At 51.9% G+C, this 21,134-nt stretch overlaps 1 protein-coding gene and 1 pseudogene across 2 annotated transcripts; one reads left to right on the top strand and one right to left on the bottom strand.

The window, feature by feature from the left end:
• Window positions 1-856: 856 nt before the first annotated feature.
• TRIM7 (tripartite motif containing 7) lies at window positions 857-12,303 on the top strand (the record flags this gene model as incomplete). Its single annotated transcript, XM_079703617.1, is given in 9 exon segments — window positions 857-1,363; window positions 2,248-2,343; window positions 6,535-6,765; window positions 7,580-7,602; window positions 7,889-8,004; window positions 8,520-8,555; window positions 8,870-8,940; window positions 8,942-8,951; window positions 10,678-12,303. Coding segments are annotated over 9 exon segments (1,602 nt in total). The 3' UTR covers window positions 11,190-12,303.
• Window positions 12,304-20,285: 7,982 nt separating this feature from the next.
• Window positions 20,286-20,853, bottom strand: LOC307051183 (EP300-interacting inhibitor of differentiation 1-like; annotated as a pseudogene). Its single transcript has 2 exons — window positions 20,578-20,853; window positions 20,286-20,537 (listed from the first exon to the last, which is right to left on the bottom strand). The product of its transcript is annotated as an EP300-interacting inhibitor of differentiation 1-like (transcript).
• Between the last annotated feature and the right edge of the window lie 281 nt (window positions 20,854-21,134).

The following is a 21,134-nucleotide window of genomic DNA, read 5'->3' as shown; positions in this document are numbered from 1 at the left end:
TGGGGAAGAAAATCTGCCCCAAGTGCCCTCCAGAGGGAGTGAGGTGAGAGAGGGTGTGAGCAACTAACACTGGCAGTTCTGGGCGGTGGGTAGGGGGACTGTAGAAACGAGCTAGAGAAACAAAGGATTGGGTTTTGGAGGGGTATAACACCGAATAAAGTGGGGGAATTGACTGTAAGTGTATTACTTGCTTTAAAAAAACAAAAAGAATAAACGGGGAGGCGGGGGGACACAATCGCGGGAGAGGTAGCTACAGAAGTGGATACAAGGCCACGCTTGGGGGTCGGGGGCAAGAGTCAGGTTCCAGACTCTAAATTTAGCTCAGCACAGGGCCGGACAAACCTGAGCTCCGGGAACCTGACACTGGTCCGGCGCCAGGCCCTCGGGCTGTGCTGGGTCGGCCTCGGGCGGCAACTGGGAGTGGTGCCCAGATGGGCGTGTGCTTCCACCTGTCCCGGCCCGTTTCCCAAGGCTGACTGGGTCAGGCTGCGACGGCCTAGACAGGCTCGCGTCAGGGGTGAGAGAAGGGAGAGACGGAGAGAGGGCGCCGCGGGACCCAGGAGGCCGCGGGCCAAGGCGGGATATTGAGGGGCCCAGAACGGGAGCGCAGAGCACTGGCCTGCACTGAGATCCTCTCGCCCTGCGCTGCCCGGTCAGCTATCAAAGCGCACCCTCCCCGCACTTTTCACATCCTGGCGCACCCTCAGCTCAAGTCTCTGCCAGCAGGCGTCAGCCCCGCCCTTCTTCTTCCCGTGGGCGCTCGGAGGCCCGCCCCGGCCGCTTCGCTGGGAGCGGCGTACCGTAGGGTAGGGTAACCTCTCCCGCGCCGCCCGACTTGGGTGAGCTGAGGGTGCGCATGGCGGCGGTGGGGCCGCGGACTGGCCCGGGCGCCGGGGCCGAGGCGCTGGCGCTGGCGGTAGAGCTGCAGGGCGAGGCGACCTGCTCCATCTGCCTGGAGCTCTTCCGGGAGCCGGTGTCCGTCGAGTGCGGCCACAGCTTCTGCCGCGCCTGCATCGCGCGCTGCTGGGATCGCCCGGGCGCCGGGGCCACCGCCGCGTCCCACAAGTTGTCCTGCTCGCTGCCCTGCCCGCAGTGTCGCGAGCCCGCGCGCCCGGGCCAGCTGCGGCCCAACCGGCAGCTGGCCGCGGTGGCCATGCTGCTGCGGCGCTTCAGCCTGCCAGCGGGCGCGCAGGGGGAACGCGGGCCTCCGGAGGCGGGGGCGGCCGGGTGCGCGCAGCACCGCGAACCGCTCAAGCTCTACTGCCAGGACGATGGACGTGCCATTTGCGTGGTGTGCGACCGCGCCCGCGAGCACCGCGCTCACGCCGTGTTACCCCTGGACGAGGCGGTGCAGGAGGCCAAGGTGAGCGTCGTCCCCACCCCTGCGCGTCCCCGGGACCCCCAGTCCCCGTTCTGCGTTCCCGCGCAGGCAGGGAGGCCCAGGTGAGCCCCTGCTTCTTTTCCCTTATCCCATCCTGCGCAGCATTGGCTTCGGGACTGAGCGCGGCTCTCCGTCTGTCACCCCCGACACCACCAATACCACCTTCCCAAACCCCTCGCGTTTCCCTTTGGGCCCCTACTGGACCGCCTGCACGGTGCCCCACAGATCTGGAGATTTTCTTTCTGTCGGTACCTGGCTTTGAGCGGTTTCTCCGTCACACCCACACATTCGCTACCCCCACTCTCAGCCCTTTCCCTGGGCATAGCTCTGTTCGGTGTTCTCACCTTCTGTGGCCGAGTGGGACGACCTTCCCAAGAGGCCGGGGTAAGGGGGTGGGTGGCTCCAGGGCTGAGAGCCAAGAGCCATCTGGGATTCTGGCACCTCCCTTTCCTGCCAACTTGCTAGGGTGTGCGCGGAGGCCTCTGGCACAGTCCCCAGTCTTTCTTTGCTCTTACCCTGCTCCAGCTCTCCCACCCAGAGGGCTTTCTGATGGTGGTGAGGAGAGCAGAAGGGAGGACTAGGCAGGTTGGGCTGCTGGGGGGCTTGATTTCAGCCTGGATGGTGCACAGATGGTCTTGAGGACGGGAGACCCTGAGGCCTTTGGAGTCACCCAGCAGCTGTCCTGTTCCCTTACGTGCAGCCTGTGCAGGCTGTAGCCATCCCGCAGTCCAGAGGTGGCTTCAACCCTGCCCGCCTCCTCCTCAATGAACAGGGCCTTCCCTTTCTCCTGGGTGGCTTCAGGAAGGCACACGTGGGAGTTGCCAGAATCCTCTTCCCACAGGGTCCTCCTTCTCACTCTTCCGCAGGAGCTCCTGGAGTCCAGGCTGAAGGTCTTGAAGAAGGATCTGGAGGACTATGAGGCATTTCGTTCCACCGAAGAGAAGGAGAGCAGGGAGCTCCTGGTGAGCATGGCAACCCCTGGGTGACAGCAGAGGGCCACCCACCACTCTGGCTAGGTGTGTGTGGCTTTGGAGTGTGTGCCTGTGGAACAGCACAGGTGGATTTTAGAAATATAGTGAGATGCATATTATAGAGGGTGACCGTGTAATTTATTATATAACCAGAGCTTTTGAGAGTGAAAGGGAGGGCTAAAATAATTTTTTTTTTTTTTTTTTTTTTTTTTTGCGGTACACGGGCCTGTCACCGCTGTGGCCTCTCCCGTTGCGGAGCACAGGCTCCAGACGCGCAGGCTCAGCGGCTATGGCGGGCCCAGCCGCTCCACGGCATATGGGATCTTCTTGAACCAGGGCACGAACGCGTGTCCCCTGCATCGGCAGGCGGACTCTCAACCACTGCGCCACCAGGGAAGCCCTAAAATAATTATTTTAGAACAGCTGGCTTGAAGTGGAACTGTCCAGGTGAATCAGAATGTATCGTCCCCCTAATATTACGTAACACCCCAGTTAGGGTCTGTGGAGCATCTTGTAATTGAACACATTAATATTTCTATAGAGAAACATATGAATATTTATACTGAGTGTGAGCCTTCTGTCAGTCTATGGCATATTTTACCACCAAAGGAGTTGGGAAAAAAACTTTTTTTCATTGTTAGAGTTTTTTAGATTTTGAAATCGAGGCTAGGGGAGAGGGGTTGGGGGGATGGGGGAGGGAAAGGCAGAGCTGCTCCCCACCCAGCAGAGGGCAGGAGGTTCTGGGACTTGGGTTTTCAGCAGCCGATTGTGCTAGCACCCGCCCTGCCCAGCGCTTGGGGTGATATTTTGTCTTCCTTGAAGTGGAACAGGAGAGTGAAATGGGGTTCAGTTTGGTTAAGGTGGGCAAATGTGGGTCACTGTCATTTTCTATCTCGAAAATTCAGTTCCTAGCTCAAAAACTAGGGGTTAAAAGAATGAAAGGATCCACTAAGGCCTGTTAGGGCAGGGCTCTGTAGTTCTGGAGTTGGAAAATGGAGGGAGAGGAACCTGAGGGCTGCCCCCCCTTAAGGGAAGGAGGTGTGGGGTGAAGGGGAGGACCCTGTGTACAGGTGCCCCAGGGTCCTTTCCTGACCCTGAACTGCATCTGGTACACCTGCATCCCATGCACATCTCAGGCATTCTCTTCTGAACATTCACTCCCCTCCACAAGGAAGGGCTCACCCCTCACCCCTCCAGATCTCCACCCTGCTCTGCTGGAAAAAAGAGGAAGCATGTGGCTCTTTGGCCATTGCTGTACATCTGTGATCCAGAGGGCCTTCTCCGGCTTGGGCAGCTTCATGGTCTCTGACCCCACACCCCATGACATTGCTTAGCACTTTCTACTCTGTCCTACCCCCACCCAGCCAACCCCCCTCTGGCCCACACATCCTTTATGATTACAAAATACCTGCTTAATGAGACAACCATTGCTGCTATGCGAACAAGGAGAATGAATATTTTTATTTGAAAATGCTCTTACCATTTAGAGGAGTAGTTCTCAACTGGTGGCAATTTTGGGCCCCAGGGGACATTTGGCTATGTCTGGAGATATTTTTGGTTGTCAACACTGGGGCAGGGCTGCTACTGGTGTTTACCGGTAGCAGCCAGGGTACTGCTTAAACATCCTGCAATGCATAGGACAGCCCTCCACCACAAATAATTACCTTGCCCCAAATGTCAATAGCGCCGAGGTTGGAAACCCTGATTTAGAGTATTTTGGTAAATATTGTCCCACTTGTGTTATTTCCTTGGGAGACCATACGCTACAATTGCAAGAAGCTTGGACTCTGGGGTCAGACTCCCTGGATTAGAATCCTGACTTCCCACTTCCTGGTAATGCACCTCTCTGTCTTGGTCTTCTCATTCGTAAATCAGGATGAGAGTGTACCCACGTCGCTGGGTGGTTGTCAGCACTGAGGGGGTTAACGCCTGTAAAGTTCCCTGTGCTGCTGCTGCCCGCTTGCCCAACATCCTGAAGACTGGGGAGCAGTGACCTGAACCCAGGTCTCCTGACTTCAGAACCCACTTATAGTCTCCTCTTCCAGCCACCTCCTCCTCCCCTAGAGTTTTCAGGGAAGAGGAACTTTGACATTTGAGCTTGTGCTGGAGGGATGGAATCCTTCTCACTGGCCATGAGGGGCCTCACTTGTTATATCATGCAGAGTCCCTCCCAGGTATTCACGTAAAGAATCCAGAGGGTCAGGAGCGAGAGTCTGTGTCTGAAAACACAGGGGTGAAAGTCCTGTGGATGGTGGTAATGGGAAGCACAGAATAGAAAGCTTGCACACAGCGTCCTCTTCCTTAGGTCGTTGTGGGTGTGCTGTTACCTCTGATCACTGGCATTGATTTTCCTTCCTTCTTTCTACTTTTCTGCATTTCCGGGTTTTGTATTATGAACTTGTGTTGCCTTTCCAATTGCTAAACAGAAAAGGTGCTCTTTAAAGTGAAGTAAAGTGAAGAGTGAAAGTTGGAGGGGTGACAAATGTTAAAGTACAAAATTCAAATGAGTAAAATTTAAAGATCTGATTGGCTTTATTCAGTGATTCATAAATCAGCCAACATCCCATCTCGCAGAAAGAAAGAAGTTCTGAAGAGCTGTACAAGGCAAGAGACTTTACAGGCAGAGGAAGCAGCAACAAGGAAGTTGTACTAGGCAAAAAAGTGGGTTGGCCACAGAGGCTCATGAGTAGAATAGTTGTTTTGATGGTTAAGAAGGCTTTTCATTGGCCCAACAGCATGGGCTCCCACTCACCAAGAATGATCTAGCAACTGCTGCTGCCCAGTGTTCAGCCTGGCAGCAACAGAACCACTGCAGAGGCCTGATACATCATCCTTGAAGGAAACCGGTTACTTGGTAGCAGATGGATTGCACTGGACCTCTTCCACCCTGGAAGGGACAGCATTTTATCTTGGCTGGAACTGACACATTTCTGAGTAAGAGTTGTCTTTTCTGCCTGCAGAGCCCAAGCCAGCACTACTAAGGACTTATAGACTATTTGATTCATCAACATGGTTTATGATCCCAAAGTAGTTTGGGTGTCTGATTAGAGAGGGAATTTAAACATAAGAAGTGCTGTGAAGGTAGAAGTATTTTAAATTTATTTCCAGTCTTGCAGTTTTGATATCCTATTAGTACATGTTTTTAATGCTGTGAATATGCTTCTTTAAATGTGAGACCTGCCACCATCTCTCCATGTAGATACTTGCCTCGCCCTTGCAGCCTAACAATGAATTAGGGTACTTTGTTGGGCTGCTTGTCTGACAGCCAGTGACATCAATGATTTACTTTAAGTTTCTATGTCTTAAAACGAGTTTTCATCAGCAGCCCCCACTCCACAAAGGTTTTGCTTCAAAGCCACACCTTAAAGTTGCCTTATAAATCATATATTAAATCATTGCTGAAAATGCTGAACTAAACCAAAGTGAGAAGAGTTATACAGCATTATGTCTGAGATCTCAGTGTGTGCCATCAAAGATGTTTCCCAACTCTACAATAACTTGAAACCATCATGTGTTTGGATGCTCTAATTTCAGCGGAATAACGATCATAAATTTGGTCACACACACAAAAAAGTGGGTTGGCTATTGCAAAGTTGCTTTCCCTGTAGGGGATGGCAGGGGTTTATCAGGCAGATTACTGAACAAATACTGATCAGGCCATTCCTTATAGGCTGGTTTAAGATAACATTTGTGGGAGAGCCGAAACTGTCATTAGGTCTCGGTTTGGTGATGTGGGGCTTAACATAAGCGACTCCATTTGGGGCCTTGTTTTGAACACAAAATAAATGTGTTTGGGGACCTCAGTTTAATCCTTACAGTGACTGCAGGAGGCACTATTTTATCCCTCCCACTTTTCAGATACGGAAACTGCAGCCCTGGGGGGTTCTGGGGTGAGTCTGAAGTTGCCCTAGGTTGGTGGGAGAGCCCAGGTCTAAAGAGACACATGGGCGCAACTGTGACAGGGAAAGGGAAAGCACGTGTTGAGGCTGCTGCGTGCTCGGAATTGGGACGTTTAAACTAGAGCGTGTGCATGGTGGGCGTGCATGCGTGAGTCTCTGACCCCTGAGCCGTGAGGGGGATGGACCCCTGCCCTGTGGGATGGCTCAGAGGCTTCTATCCGAATGCTGTGTCTCAGATGCCCACATCCCTTTGCCCTCTTCAACTTCACCTCTCCTGGGACAGAAGCAGATGGCAGCCGAGCGAGAGAAGGTTGGGGCGGAGTTCCAGGCTCTGCGGGCCTTCCTGGTGGAACAGGAGGGCCGGCTCCTGGGCCGCCTGGAGGAGCTGTCCCGGGAGGTGACACAGAAGCAGAATGAGAACCTGGCCCAGCTTGGGGGTGAGATTGCCCAGCTCTCCAAGCTCAGCAGCCAGATCCAGGAGACAACTTGCAAGCCTGATCTTGACTTTCTCCAGGTGAGCCTGGCTTGCCCAGGGTGTGCATCATTTATCCTAAGGCAGGAGGCATGAATTTATCCCTCCCACTTTTCAAATGAGGAAACAAGAACGGCAGCGAGAACAGAATCAGATCCTATGAGTTTAGTAGAATCACACATCTGGAGCCAAAGTGGACTAGAGAGGGGAGCGCTGATTTTCCTGGGGTTAGAGGTCTAAAGGGATGTGGTAAAAACTTTCTTGACCATGGTCCACAATAATATATCTTACAATGTATTCTATTATATACATTGTGACAGAAGTCACAGAAAATGACCCTTACCTGTACTACATGTGATGCACTTTGATGTTTTTTATTCTGTCTTATTTCCTTCTAAAATAAAGAGCCACAATCCACTAAATAGACTTCACAAGTCACAAATGGATCAAGAATGGTCATTTAAGGGAATTCCCTGGACTCTGTACTTCCACCGCCGGGGGCCTGGGTTCAACCCATGGTCAGGTAACTAAGATACCACAGAGCCATGAGGCCAAAAAAACCAAAAAAGGTCATTTAAAAGGCACTAATCTGAGTGATGACCAGTTGTTGCATAAGAGCTGTCACTTGTCTTGGGTGATGTTGAAAGCAGAGGCAACACTGGGTCCTAGCACTTGGCTCCAGTGATGATTCTGTAATAAATGGGAGCATCGGGAAGCTGTTGCCACCTGGGGCCCATGCAGGAGGTAGGGGGTGATACACCTGCTTACTGCTTATTCCCCTGGAAGGAGGGAAGGGGCCAGTTTTATTTTCTCAAAGGTGAATGCTGATTTGGCTTTCTCTCATTGTTCTTTCCAGGAATTCAAAAACACACTAAGCAGGTGAGTGGACCTAACAATACCTTGGGCCTCTCTAAGCTGGCTCTGCTTTTCCACTTAGCTTCCTCTCTTCATCCCCCACCCCTGTCCTCCCACCTCCCGATGCCCCCACTGCCTTACCTGGGTACCTTCTGAGGCAAACATCTGCTGCCTGGCCATGGGTATTCGGTACGGGGTCAGGCTCTCCTTTTCACCTCTCCCCACCCAGAGGACCTCACCATCCTAATTGTCAAGCCCAGTGGGAGTGGGACAGTGTTAGTGGGTCTTCCTCAGGGTCCTTGTCCTGCAGGTGCAGCAATGTGCCTGCCCCCAAGCCAACCACAGTCTCTGCTGAGATGAAGAATAAAGTCTGGAATGTTTCTCTCAAGACCTTTGTCTTAAAGGGGCTGTTCAAGAAGTTCAGAGGTAGGGGCTTGTGTGTGGGGCTGGGCCCTGCAGTCCTGGTGGTGATGGTGTGTTTCTGGTGGTTTGGGGTCCTGAAGATGTGCCTTTCCAAAAGCTGTATGATAAAACAGGAACTAGGGTGTGTCAAGGCCAGACTGGTTCGGGGAGGCGGTGGTGGCTAATTTATTTAGAACCCCCGCCCCTACCCCAGGGCATGAAGCTTCCCCTGGGGACAGATGGAGTAGAGAGGCACTGGGGGCAGAAAGAAGGACGAGGAGGGAGAGCTCAGCTCCGAATGGCTCCAGACAAAAGAGGGGGAAGTGGGAGAGGCAGAGCTAGAATACAGCCCCCTCCCCGCCCCCATGATTGGCCCAGCACTTGCCCATCAACTCTAGGGTATCTGGGGAGTGAGTGAACCCCCAGATATTTAACATTTACAGTGGGGCTGTCAGTGTCAAGAGGTGGTGTCACCACTGTTGCCAAATAGAAATTTCCCATGTCATTCACACACAACCTGCTTTGTTTCTCCTCTTCAGAGGATCTTCGGGGAGAACTGGAGAAAGAGGAAAAAGGTATAATGGCTGTTTTAACAGTGAGTGCCCGTCATTTGGCCATGCAGAGATCCAGTGACTGTTCCCCGGGGCTCTGTGCATGGTTGGTTCCTTCTGCCCATCCACCTCAGCAACTTTGCCATCGACTGCCCTTTCTTCCTCATCCTCACAATTCTGATTCCTTCAGGCCACAGTGGGGCCCGTAGGCCCATAAGTTGTTCCAGAGCAGGAGTGCCCTGCACCTTGAGATACTTAGATCAGGGAGTGCTTGTCGGTGACCTGGACAAGCCTCTCTTCCCTGCTCCCAGAGAGATGGAGACCTCTCCTGGGGGCAGGGATTGTGTGCAGGGGTCGGGGGAAGCAGGGGGAGACTGAAGACTGGAAGGGAGGTGGCTATCACTCCTGCAGGGCTCTGGGGTGAGTGGGATCTAACCCCAAGGGGAAGGGAAATGGGGAGGGGAGGGCACATATTCCTGATGCTGACTGAGCTAAATCAGATTTTACTCGGGAAGAATCTAAACCAACTGAGTCAGACTATGTCCTCCTCTGCTTAGGACCCTGTGACAGCCCTGCCCCTCTCACTCAGTAAGGGCTGGAGTTTTTTAATTTTTTTTATTTTTTATTTTTTATTTTTGCGGTACGCGGGCCTCTCACTGTTGTGGCCTTTCCCGTTGAGGAGCACAGGCTCCGGACGCGCAGGCTCAGCGGCCATGGCTCATGGGCCCAGCCGCTACCGCGGCATGTGGGATCTTCCCCGAACCGGGGCACGAACCCGTATCCCCTGCATCGACAGGCAGACTCTCAACTACTGCGCCACCAGGGAAGCCCAGGCCTGAAGTTCTTGCAGTGGTCTTCAAGGCCCTAGGGATCTGGCCTCACTGCACACTCTTCCCCTGGTTCACTCCGTGCAGCCACACACAGTCCTTGCTGCTCCTGGAAGGCACCAAGCACACAGCTACTTAAGGGCCTTTGCACTGCACCGCCTATGCCAAGGCCTGGAACACCCTTCCCCCAGACAGCTGCATATCTGACTTCCTCATCTCCCTGATGTCTGTGCTCAAATGCACCTTTTCAGTAAGGCCTTCCCTGGCCCCTCTAGTTGAAATTACAGCCTGCTCTCCTGATCTCTCTATCATTTATTGTCTCTCCTCCTTCTCCTCATAGAAAGGAAGCTTCAGGAGGGCAGGGATATCCACTGTGGGATTCTCAGGGCCTAGAACAGACCTGGAACATAGTAGCACTTACAACAAGTGTGCATATTTTAACTTTTTTATTATGGAAAATTTCAAACATACACTAAAGTAGAGAGAAGAGCATAACGAGTATTATGTACTCATCATACACCTTCATCAATTATTGACTCGTGGCTAGTATTTTTCATAAACACCCCTACCCACTGCTCTCCACTGGATTATTTCGCAGCAAACCACAGATAACTCTCATTTCCATAAATATCTCAGTATGTTGTCTCTAAAGAGATAGACTTTTTTAAAAAACATAAACACAAAACCATTAAAAAAGCAAACACAAAACCAACATCATAACTAAAAAATTAATGATTCTTTCCAGTATCTAGGGTCCGAAATCCCCCACTTGTCTTTTTTTAAAATTTTTTTCAATTGAAGTATAATTCATTTACAATGTTTTGCCAATCTCTGCTGTACAGCCCCAATTGTCTTTTTTTTTTTCCTCTTTTGGGCTGCCTTGGGTCTTCATTGCTGCACGCGGGCTTTTCTCTAGTTGTGAGAGCGGGGTCTACCCTTCGATGCGGTGCACGGGCTTCTCGGGCTTCCGAAGTTGTGGCTCGCGGGCTCTAGAGCGCAGGCTCAGTCGTTGTGGCGCAGGGGTTTACTTGCTCCACCTGTGGGATCTTCCGGAACCAGGGCTCGAACCTGTGTAGCCTGCTGTGGCAGGCATAGTCTTAACCACTGCGCCAGTAGGCAAGGCCCCCCCCCACCCCCACTCTTTTAAATTGGATTTGTCAATCTGTTTGAATTGAGATCCAAATGAGGTCCATAAATTGCCTTTCCGTGATTTCAACACCTACTTAATGAGGGGGCGGTGGGAGTGGGGCGAGGAGAGCCGCGCAAGGACGCTGCATGGGTTGTCTCTCCCTGTCTTCCCCCCTCCCCAAACCCCACAGTGGAGCTGACCTTGGACCCCGACACGGCCAACCCCCGCCTCATCCTCTCTCTGGATCTTAAGAGCGTGCGCCTTGGACAGCGGGCCCAGGACCTGCCCAGCCACCCGCGCCGCTTCGACACCAACACGCGAGTTCTGGCATCCTGCGGTTTCTCCTCCGGGAGGCACCACTGGGAGGTGGAAGTGGGCTCCAAGGACGGCTGGGCCTTCGGCGTGGCACGTGAGAGCGTGCGCCGCAAGGGCCTCACGCCCTTCACCCCCGAGGAGGGCGTCTGGGCGCTACAGCTCAACAGCGGGCAGTACTGGGCGGTGACCAGCCCTGAAAGGACGGCCCTCAGCTGTGGGCACCTGTCCCGCGTGCGGGTCGCCCTGGACCTGGAGGTGGGGGCCGTGTCCTTCTTCGCTGCGGAGGACATGCACCACATCTACACCTTCCGTGTCAACTTCCAGGAGCGCGTGTTCCCCCTTTTCTCTGTCTGCTCCACTGGCACCTACTTGCGAATCTGGCCTTGAGGGGCATTGCCCGGCCTCCCTGAGGGGGTCAGTCGATCAAGGGTGAACTCCTCCTAGCCCTGGCTGCCCATGGGAAGGCACGGTGCCCTCGGATGGAGCCTCCTGGTCACTCTAGGTATGCCCTGCAGACTCTTGCCCCAGGCTGCCTTAGAGGGGCTTCTGCAGACTACAACATCAAAGACATGAGAATGGGCTGTTGGGGAAAAGGGCTCTGAGGTCAGTTGAGCAGGGGAAGAGATGCTTTGGACCCTCCTGGCATGTCTCCTGCCTGTTGTCTGAGGGTGGATTTGGCCTGAGCTGTGAGGAGGTGGACGTGGATGAGGACAGGAGCCCAGCTCCACCAGAGGTGCTTCCTACCACTGCCCCAACTCAGCAGGGCTTCTGGTTCTGTGGATCAAAACCAAGCTCTGGTCCTGTGCCATCCTCAGTTGCAAGGGGGCAGGTTCCTGCCAGGCCAATCAGGTTCATGATCCCTTCTGCTTTGCCTTCCTGTCAGCTGCCAGCTCTGCCTTCAGAGACCTGAATCTAGCTGGCCTGACGAAGTTGTCTACTCAGGGAGGATCACTGTACTTCCAGCTCAGTGGAGAGTTTGGGCCAGAACTGGTAGGAGACCCTTGATCTGTACATGAGGGAAAAGCCCAGGGTAACAGCATATAGGCATTGCTGCCATCCAATGTGGCTTAGCCTGATGACAGAGTGGAAATGTACAATACATCCTCGGCCACAGTACCTGCTCCGTGTTCTCAAGTTTGCCTAAACCCTTTTCAGGTGCCAAAGTACAGTCTCCCTTGGGTAAGGAGACCAAAGATTCTGGAATTTTGAAACTCAAGGTGGCACGTATAATTTTACAGAAGCAACTAACACCAGCATGGAAATGCACAGAGCATAGGCATGCCCTTGACAGGCACTGGAGCTTCCCAAATGTATGCCAACAGCAGAAGACCCTGGTGCCAAGGCCTGCTCAGCCTGTACCCTGGAGGGTGTGATTCCCTTGGCTAATTGTTCCCCAGCTTCTGCACGGCTGGGCTTCTGGGAGAGTGGAGGTGGGCTGTTCCCTGCTTAGGGTGCTCCAGGAAACGGGGATGGGGAGATGGAAATACAGACTGTGAGCTCATTTCTAGGGTGCCTTGGCTCATTCTTTTTTTGCGGTACGCGGGCCTCTCACTGTCATGGCCTCTCCCCTTGCGGAGCACAGGCTCCGGACGTGCAGACTCAGTGGCCATGGCTCACGGGCCCATACGCTCCACGGCATGAGGGATCCTCCGGGACCGGGGCACGAACCCGCGTCCCCTGCATCGGCAGGCGGACTCTCAACCACTGCGCCACCAGGGAAGCCCATTGGCTCATTCTTAACTCCCCCAGTCTGAATGCAAGAGCACAGTTATGAGCAAAGGTTTCTGGCAGACTGGGTGAGCATGTGTGTTTATCTGTGTGAGGAACGTTTGCATGTATGTTTATATCTCAGATCTCAGGAACGGGGGGGCGGGGCCATGTGGATTTTGGAGGGGGCATTTATGAGCATGCGTATAGGGTTTAGGTGCAAGCAAACATAGGTCAGTATGGTCGCACCCTATTTTTGATTTGTAGTTGTAAAATATTAGCCACCCCATATTTAGGTGAAAGCCAAAGGTTTCCTTCCCCCACTACCTAGCTACCCAGCTAGATGAAATCCACTCTCAGACCTAATTCTGTCCTGCACACATTGTTTAGATAGACATGTTGGCATGCAGGGGCAGTGACCATCAAACAGTCTGATCTGCAAGCATCTTGGAGTTTCCATGCCCTGTCCCTGAGATACTTCAAGCACACTTTGCATACAAGGGACGGTAAGAGAGATGTTCTTGTCGGGGCAGGCATGAAACTTTTCTAGAGGCAATCTAGAGATATAGCACTAGGCAGTCAGAATCCAGTGTCCTATGGGCTGGGGACAGGACCATTGAAGAGTCCAGCCTATAGCAGCATCCCAGAGGATGAACCCTATGTGGTGTTCATACATAGGGAGTAGCTCTAGAACACTGTAGCTAATCCATGTATTTGGATACCACTGATTTCCACAAGGAAAATCCATTTCTAACATTCACTTATTAATTAAATTGCCTAATGCTATCATCAAGCCTTAATGTTATCCAGGCTTGTATGGCTTTTGGATTGAATAGCACAATTACCCTTTATATAATCTAACAACTGTGCTGAAGTACTGCAACACATTACAGGTCACAGAAGGTAGGGTGACTGTAGGTTCAGGTCTGGGCACTGCAGGGATGGCTGTGTTTATATTTTCAGCTTTTGTGTTTGTGAATGTGATTGTGTGTCTATCAGAGTTTGCAGAATAACTATGGAGATATATACATATTCGAAGAGATGTAACAACAGTTACATAACAATTACACATGGACAGTACGACAGATGTTCTCTCTTGGTCACTAGGGTGGTGCAGTGACTTAGGATGTCACAAGGCTGGTGTGAGAGTATGCCTGTGTGTGTGCATTTTCCTCTCCCATCCTTTGACCATCATAAGATCTCTGAGATGTCTGGGCCTCTGAGAGCAATGACTGGCCTAACTTGGGTTCCTTCTGACTCCATCCATTCATTGGTCCTAGATCCTTGTGAGCTGCTGAGACATGCAAACCCACATCCTTGAAACTAGACCCTCACACCACTCCTCAGCATCCAGACAAGAGGGCACGTAGGGACCTTCCTCTGGCCTGGCCACCCAGTGACCTAAGTCATCTGACCTTGCAGGGACCAAAGGGTGGGTTGGGCCATCAGACCAAGTTCCACCAACTACGGCCGTAGTTTCTGACCATTTCCGGGCTCCTGTCCCTCACCTGGGCTCTCAATCACTTCCCTTTGCCCCGTGGGCCCTTTTGGGGGCCCCGATGTAACCAGCTCTCCCAAAATTCAAGACGAGCCCCTAAGGATTTCCTTTTCCTAATTTGCCGTAAGTTGCGGTAGGGGCTAGGGACCTCCTGTCCCGTTCCAGTCCTTCACACATCGACATTTTGATTTTCCCACCTTTCTCTACCAATCTTTCCCTCCTGATCACCCACCCAGCCCAGACCTGTATTCCTCTCAGGACAGGCATACTGACACCCTTCCTCTAGCCCTCCTCTCAGAGCCACGACCTCGGACCCCTACTGTCATAGGACCTCTATCCTCAACAAGTTTTCGCCCCAGACCCCAAAGCCGGGCGGAAGACCCCGGGTCCTCCTCGTATTCAGCCCATTGGTGGCCCCGCCCCCTCCCGCAGCGCGCCCCGCCCTCACCAGATCTTTCACCTCCCGCAGCGCGCCCCGCCCTCACCAGATCTTTCACCTCCCGCAGCGCGCCCCGCCCTCACCAGATCTTTCACAGCTTCCGCTCCCCAGCGGGCGTAACGCCGCCCTGTCTCCTCTGGGCTCTCTCCCAGGATTTGCAGCTCGGCCCGCGACGCTGACACTGACGCTACAGCTGAGGTGGCGGCAGCCGGACGGGGCGCTCACTGGCCGAGGGACGTGGGACCCGCCTGTCGTCACTTAACTCCTGCATGTTGGTGTCTGCGGCTGCGCGGTGACCAGAGCGGTGTCAAGTACTCGTGCGCAGAGAGGCGACTCGCAGTTGGCTCCATAGCTCAGGGGTTAGAGCACTGGTCTTGTAAACCAGGGGTCGCGAGTTCAAATCTCGCTGGGGCCTGCCACAATATTTTTCCATTCCTCTCTTCTGAAGAGCTGAAAATGCATACCCCAACACGAATTTCCGCCATTACGTGTTTTTGCCCCTCAAGGGCCCCTTAAATGCTTGGCACCCTTCGTCCCTCCCTCCCGTCTACTCTCGCGAAGATCCAGACCCACTGCGTCCCTGGCTTTGAGATCACAGGTTCTGCTGGCCCCGCGCGCCTTCTCCCCCGCGACCCCTCTCTCGCTTCCTTATGCGCGCCCTCTCCGCGAGTTCACGGCGGGTCTTTCCGTTCCCTTCCTGTCGCTCCACTCGGCCAGGGGCTTGCCCTGGTCTCTAATTCTTTCTGCGTTGCTTGGGGGATCACCTGTGAAAGCCCTCCCGCCCCCGCCCCCTGGGAATCTACTATTTTAGTCGAGAGTGGAGCGATGTTTAAGACCCCGCGTAGCTTGCCATTGGTCCCCGCAGGGGCTTCTTTAATGAGGTGGCCTTCCTGTAGGGCAGTCACATAGTAGTTGAAGAATCCCGGAAGTCCGGGACGCGCAGGTGCCTCAGCGTGCCCGTGTGGGGCGAGTCCCTTCGGGTGTTGATGGAAAGCTTGCCTCTTTGGATGGGAGCTGGCTTGTGTGAGGGAGGGAAGTGGGTACCTCCTCTGCCACGCCCCCCACTCACCTCATTCTCCCCTCCTGGGCGTCTACCCAGGTTCCCGCGAGCGGTTTTCTCTCTTCTGGTGAGAAGGAGGCCCGGGTTCTGTTATCGAAAGCTGATCCAAGCTAGACCTCACGTGGGATGGCGACTCGCTCAAGGCTTTTCTGAGGGTCCTCATCCGCTGGAGAGAGGGCTCCAGCGCTCTCGGATGACGCGGCGGGGCCTAGTCAGGGCTCTGCTTCTGCCAAGGCCCCCCGGATGGGTCATGCCCGCGAAGGCCACGGCGGGCGGGCGGGCGGGCGCCCGAGACCTCTAGCGGGCCTGGTTCTGCCCATTGGGCAGGGAGCCCCATGTTCACTGAGGATTTAGGGTCATTTTGTACACTTGACTTCCGTTAACAGAATAAATAAGTCAGAAGGTCAGCATGTATTACTTTTTTTTGTTTGTTAAAAGGAAAACTAAATAGTTGTTTTAAAAAAAGACTGGAAGCGAATGTGACAAAGTTACACTTTTTAGGTCCAGGTGTCACGAGTGTGGACATTTGTTTGCACTTCTCTTTATATAATTCCACAGAGAAGAGAAGCGAATGCTTACAACACGGAGGCGGTAGTGACTGGGAGGCCAAGGACGCACAGCCGCCGGAAGCAGAGGAGAGCCCACCTAACGCTGAGTGCGCACGGGAGGAGGGGAAGACCACAGCAGGTGGGGATGGAGTGCGTTAGCCACGTGGTCTCCAAGGAAGAGGCCGAGAGGAGGAGCGGCAACGAGTAGAGAGGTCAGGTCAGAGGGCTGAGCAAGATCACGGAGAGTGGCAATGGAAAAAATAGCACTTTTCCCCCCTCGGAGTAGGTTAACCACCATTCGTCTCTCTCTTTTGTAACAGCCATCCGTGTAGGGAATTTCTCTGCTGGTGGCACAAAAATAAACTTTTGGGTCCACTCTGAGTGGATTTTCGTGAACTTTGAAAGCAGTGATCCCAGGAATCACTGCTTTTTACTACTAAATAACCCAGTGGAATTGGAGGAGGAAAGGGCCCCCACAGCCCGGGCCTCTCGTTCACTGGGCGGGTGACTGTTCTGGGGCGATCCCGGGAGAACGCAGCTAGGGCGCCGCGTGTGTGCGTGTGCGTGCGCGCACCGATGCTAGCCTCGGGGGGCTGCGCACCAACTACCGTGGTCGGTCACCCTTTGAGGGAGCGGGGTTCCTGGCCATCTCATTTATGCTTCTCATTTCTCACTTCCCTACACTTCCTGAATATTTTGCAAATAAGTATATGTTGTTTTTAACGTTTTCATAAAACGATAAAGAAAAGCCCCCCCCCAGCCCCCCCTCCTGCCCTTACCAGGCGCTTCATAGGAAGGAACTACCCAGGTTTCATTTCGTCTGTCGCGGCTCGGGACCTAGTCCATCCCGCCTCCCCTACAAGCCCGGCTCCCGGTTCTCTCCAGGAGACCCCCGGCTCTCCCGGCTTCTGTACTCTGCCCTTGGGCCTCCAGACTTGCGCCTTATTTGGGCTCCCCTGGGAGAGGAGGAGTCCCCAAAGTGGAAGGATGCCCCTGCCTGCTGCCCGAGTAGCCTTAGCAATGAGGCGCTCATTTGGATTCCAGGAGATCTCAGAGGGGCCAAGGGATACCGAGCTTTTATGCTGAGCGAACTATCTGCCGCTGAGAGTTAACAGCTGACGCGATGACGGTCGAACAGGGATAGGTTGGGCGTGAGAGACTCGGAGATCCAGAGAACGCTTTCATTATACCAGAAAAAAAGGTTCACTTTCCCAGCGATTAAACGACTCTACATAGCAGCATATCAAGGATTGAACCAGATGTTATTTTATCGGGTGGCTCGTTGGTCTAGGGGTATGATTCTCGCTTTGGGTGCGAGAGGTCCCGGGTTCAAATCCCGGACGAGCCCGATTTTTTTTCTTTTTTCATTTTACCTTCTGAAAATTTCTTGTTATGTGGACAGTTTCCGTCCTGGACGGGCAGTGGGCATCACCAAGAGTTCCGGGATGGGAAAGAAATGCAGGTAGAAGAGTGGGTGAGCAGCTTGCCGGTGAGAGGTTGGGTGCAGAGCCTTCTGTGGGCGTTTCCAATGATCTGGATCGTGGCACCACTGTTTCACCACCATAGAGCTGTGTATGCACCGTACTCACAAGAAGTTTTCCTAGCTAGAGATTTTCAGGAGTATTACGAAAGGCGTACAGCGGGCCTGTTTCCGTAGTGTAGTGGTTATCACGTTCGCCTAACACGCGAAAGGTCCCCGGTTCGAAACCGGGCGGAAACAAGGTTAGCTAGAGGGTATCTTTCCTTTTAGCTTTTTGAAATTTATTACTTTGGAGTAAGTTTGGTCCCAGTTCAGGACGTCCCATCATCACCTCTCCCGGTTTTCCAGGGAGGGGAGAACCAGCATCTACAGCGCTGGGTTCCCCAACTCATCCTCGGGCCCCCGTAGAGACCTTAACCCACCCAACTTGAGATCTGGGACTTCGGCGCACCCTCAGCTGAGATATATCTCAGCAGGCTGGTGAATGCAGTCCCATGCTCCGAGTGAAGGCGGGGCCTGCAGTTGAGCGTCCAATTTGCATAATCCTTTTTGTGATGAATGGGGGGGGAAAAAAGGGATAAACAAGCTGGCAGCGGTGGGATTCGAACCCACGCCCCCGAAGAGACTGGAGCCTTAATCCAGCGCCTTAGACCGCTCGGCCACGCTACCCTGCCTTTAAACGTGTTTTGGGAGCTATTTTTCAATTTAGATAACATCCGCAGGGTCCTGTGGGAAATCAGTTGTTGGGGTGGGTCTACAGGTCAGCAGAACCACACTCCAACTAGCAGAATTAGATTGCCCAGAGCCACCGGCGTGGAATCTGCGCTCTGCGAGCGCTCTGACAAAGGAGGATTCGCGAAGCACAGAAGCACACAATGTTTTTGGGAAGGATACTCAAGAAGTCACTCTGGCAGTTCACTTTGGGGGAGTGGGCGTGGACGCAGGGGAAGCCTTCTACACTATCACTTGTTTTGTTTTGTTTTACCCGTGAGCTTGTGTTGTTTTTACGAATTAAAAAAAAGGAAGGGGAAACACTGCACTACTTCCTCCCAATTCTTTTTTGTTTAACCCATAACATTTTTTGGCAAATAACACCGACACATTCAGAAGTGGTTCATCAGTGACCGCCTTGGCGGTCTCAGAAGCCTCCATCCATGCAGTTCTGTTGCCTGATGTTTCCACCCTTGAAACAAATGTTCTAGCTGGAGGTATGGAGGTACGGGGTCTTGACAAAACACGCTTGACTGCACACTGTACGGAGACACACACACACACACACACACCCCGCCCCGCATTATAAAAACCCACTTCTTAAAAAATAGCAAATCCAAGAAAAGTATATAGAAAAAAATTCATCTGCAAGCCCCAAACTCAGAGACAACCATCACTATTTGGTGAACTAATCTCCAGTTTGGTTTTCTGTTGATTTTTACCTGCATCAGTGAGTGATTTTGCTTCAGATGCAGACTTGAATTGTGCTTAAAAAAAAAAAAATTACCTCGAATGCCAGTGCATAACCAATAACAAGCTTAACTAGAGAAGGAGACTGAGGAAACTTCAGATACTGAGGGGGATTTCTGGGCAGGTTTAAAACCTTTAAGTGTTGACGGACATGAGTGTTCATAAAGTCTTTTAGATGCAGGGCTTTCTTTTTACTTGACAATTTTCACTTAACAGTTCTTACATTATGAAGTTGAAACAGTCTTTTTTACCTGTAAAGTTAAATGAAAAAAAGAGAGAGCAAGTAAAACACTTTCTCTAGAGTATAAGGATGTTAGAAATAGTTTGTTTTCTTGTACTTTCACATACATTTTAATGTCTCAAATTTGAAACTTTTTAAAGGAAGTCTTAAATTTGACTTTTAAAAATAGTCAAGGCAAGGTATTTTCTTGAATTATAGATCACAATAGCTATCTAAATGATTAAGATACAAGTACAAGCAAAATTTCAGATGATCTTGGAAACACATTTTAAGACATAGCACACACAATACATATTTCTTTGGGGGCTTGATTATCCTTTAGGGATACTGAAGAATACTCAATTTATCTTACACTAAAAATTTAGCCTTTGATAACCACAGCTTGGATAGATCACAAAGTGGAATCTTCAAAGTCTTTTCCATATACTTTCAGACAAGGGAATTCCCTGGCAGTCCAGGGATTAGGACTCGGCGATATTACTGTTGAGGGTGCGGGTTCAATCCCTGGTCGGAGAACTAAGATCCCGCAAGCCTCGCGGTGTGGTAAATAAATAAATAAATAAATAAATAAATAAAAATGCTTTCAGTCCAAATAACTCAAAGAGATCGTGTCTTTAATTGGACAAATTAGTTACTCTTTGTCATGCAACTAATACAGTGGGCTCTTGTGCTGGTAGTTTGTCTTGGTCATGACTTATTCTTGCAAAACCATCCCTTACATATGAAAGATATTTTCCCCAATGCAAGGAAAATAATCTGGATCAATAACAAAGTCAAAGCCATAGGTGTTTTAGGACATTCTTGAAAACAGGATTCAACAGTACTAACAACCTTTTTCTTTACCAATTATCTTCCTTTTTCATAACTGTGCTGTTCCTGCCCTATTCTACTCTGCAAAAATAAATAAATAAATTAAATTAAATTAGGAAAAAAAAATTTTTTAAGATCAAGTTTTCCATTGGCACGGACCTATTTGGAAAGAACCCGAGAGACAGTGGAACGCTGGGTCTCTCCCAAATCACTTAGTTACTCTGTATCATATCAATAATCTAATCACAGCCGAGTTCTTCGGTCAAACGATTGCCAACCATAAGTGAAAAAAGCTTTTCCACAAAAGCCAACTGATCAAAAGAGGTGTTTTCATAACGCATTTGAAACCCGCCATCCAGAGCTGCTTCTCTTACTCTGGAGGTTCTCAGAAACACGCTGTCTCCTCCAAGGGCTGCTGAAACTCTACAGCCTGCACCACTCAGCTGCTCCTCTGCCAGACAGTCGCAGTGGTCCTCCCAGTCATCAAATTCCTAGTCTTTCTCGTCGTATCACCCCTCCCTCCTCCCCCACCTTCTCCAAGCCAGGGCTGGCGATCTGGCCTGGCTACTCCCCAGAGCTGGGCCGGTTAGCAAGGCCTCTGTCGCCCTGCGGCTCCGCCGTTGGCTGGGCCTCCTCCTCCTCCATTGGGCCGTCCTGGTCGAGCTGTGGCAGGGCTCCGGTGCGGGGGTTCGGGGATGGCTCCCGGTTCCCGCTGCCTACCTCCATCTGTGGAAGGTCACTCTTGCCAGGCATCAGATCCATCTGCACGTCATTGCTCTCTTCATAGAGCTGGGACGGCTCGTTCATTCCCAACACTGTGCAAGCGGCTCAACCTCCCAAAAGGCATTTTTAGCAAGATCGGAGCTACGCCTTGAATCACGTTTTTTAAACTTAGATTTTTATGTTATTAAAATTTCCAAAACCTCATTTGAATGGTTGGCTCAAATTCTAGGAGACAAAAGTAGCCTGATTTCTGGCCTAGGGCTCTGAGTTTGGATGGGAGATTCGAAGAGAAGAGGGTAACCAATACTCTGGGATTACTGCTGCATTCGGTGGCTTTATTCCTTGTGCTTATGTTAAATCTTAAT

Source organism: Hyperoodon ampullatus (assembly GCF_949752795.1).
Source record: "Hyperoodon ampullatus genome assembly, chromosome: 4".
Taxonomy (NCBI): Eukaryota; Metazoa; Chordata; class Mammalia; order Artiodactyla; family Ziphiidae; genus Hyperoodon; species Hyperoodon ampullatus.
The sequence above is the reverse complement of the archived record's forward strand: the minus strand, read 5'-3'. Positions and strand labels throughout refer to the sequence as shown.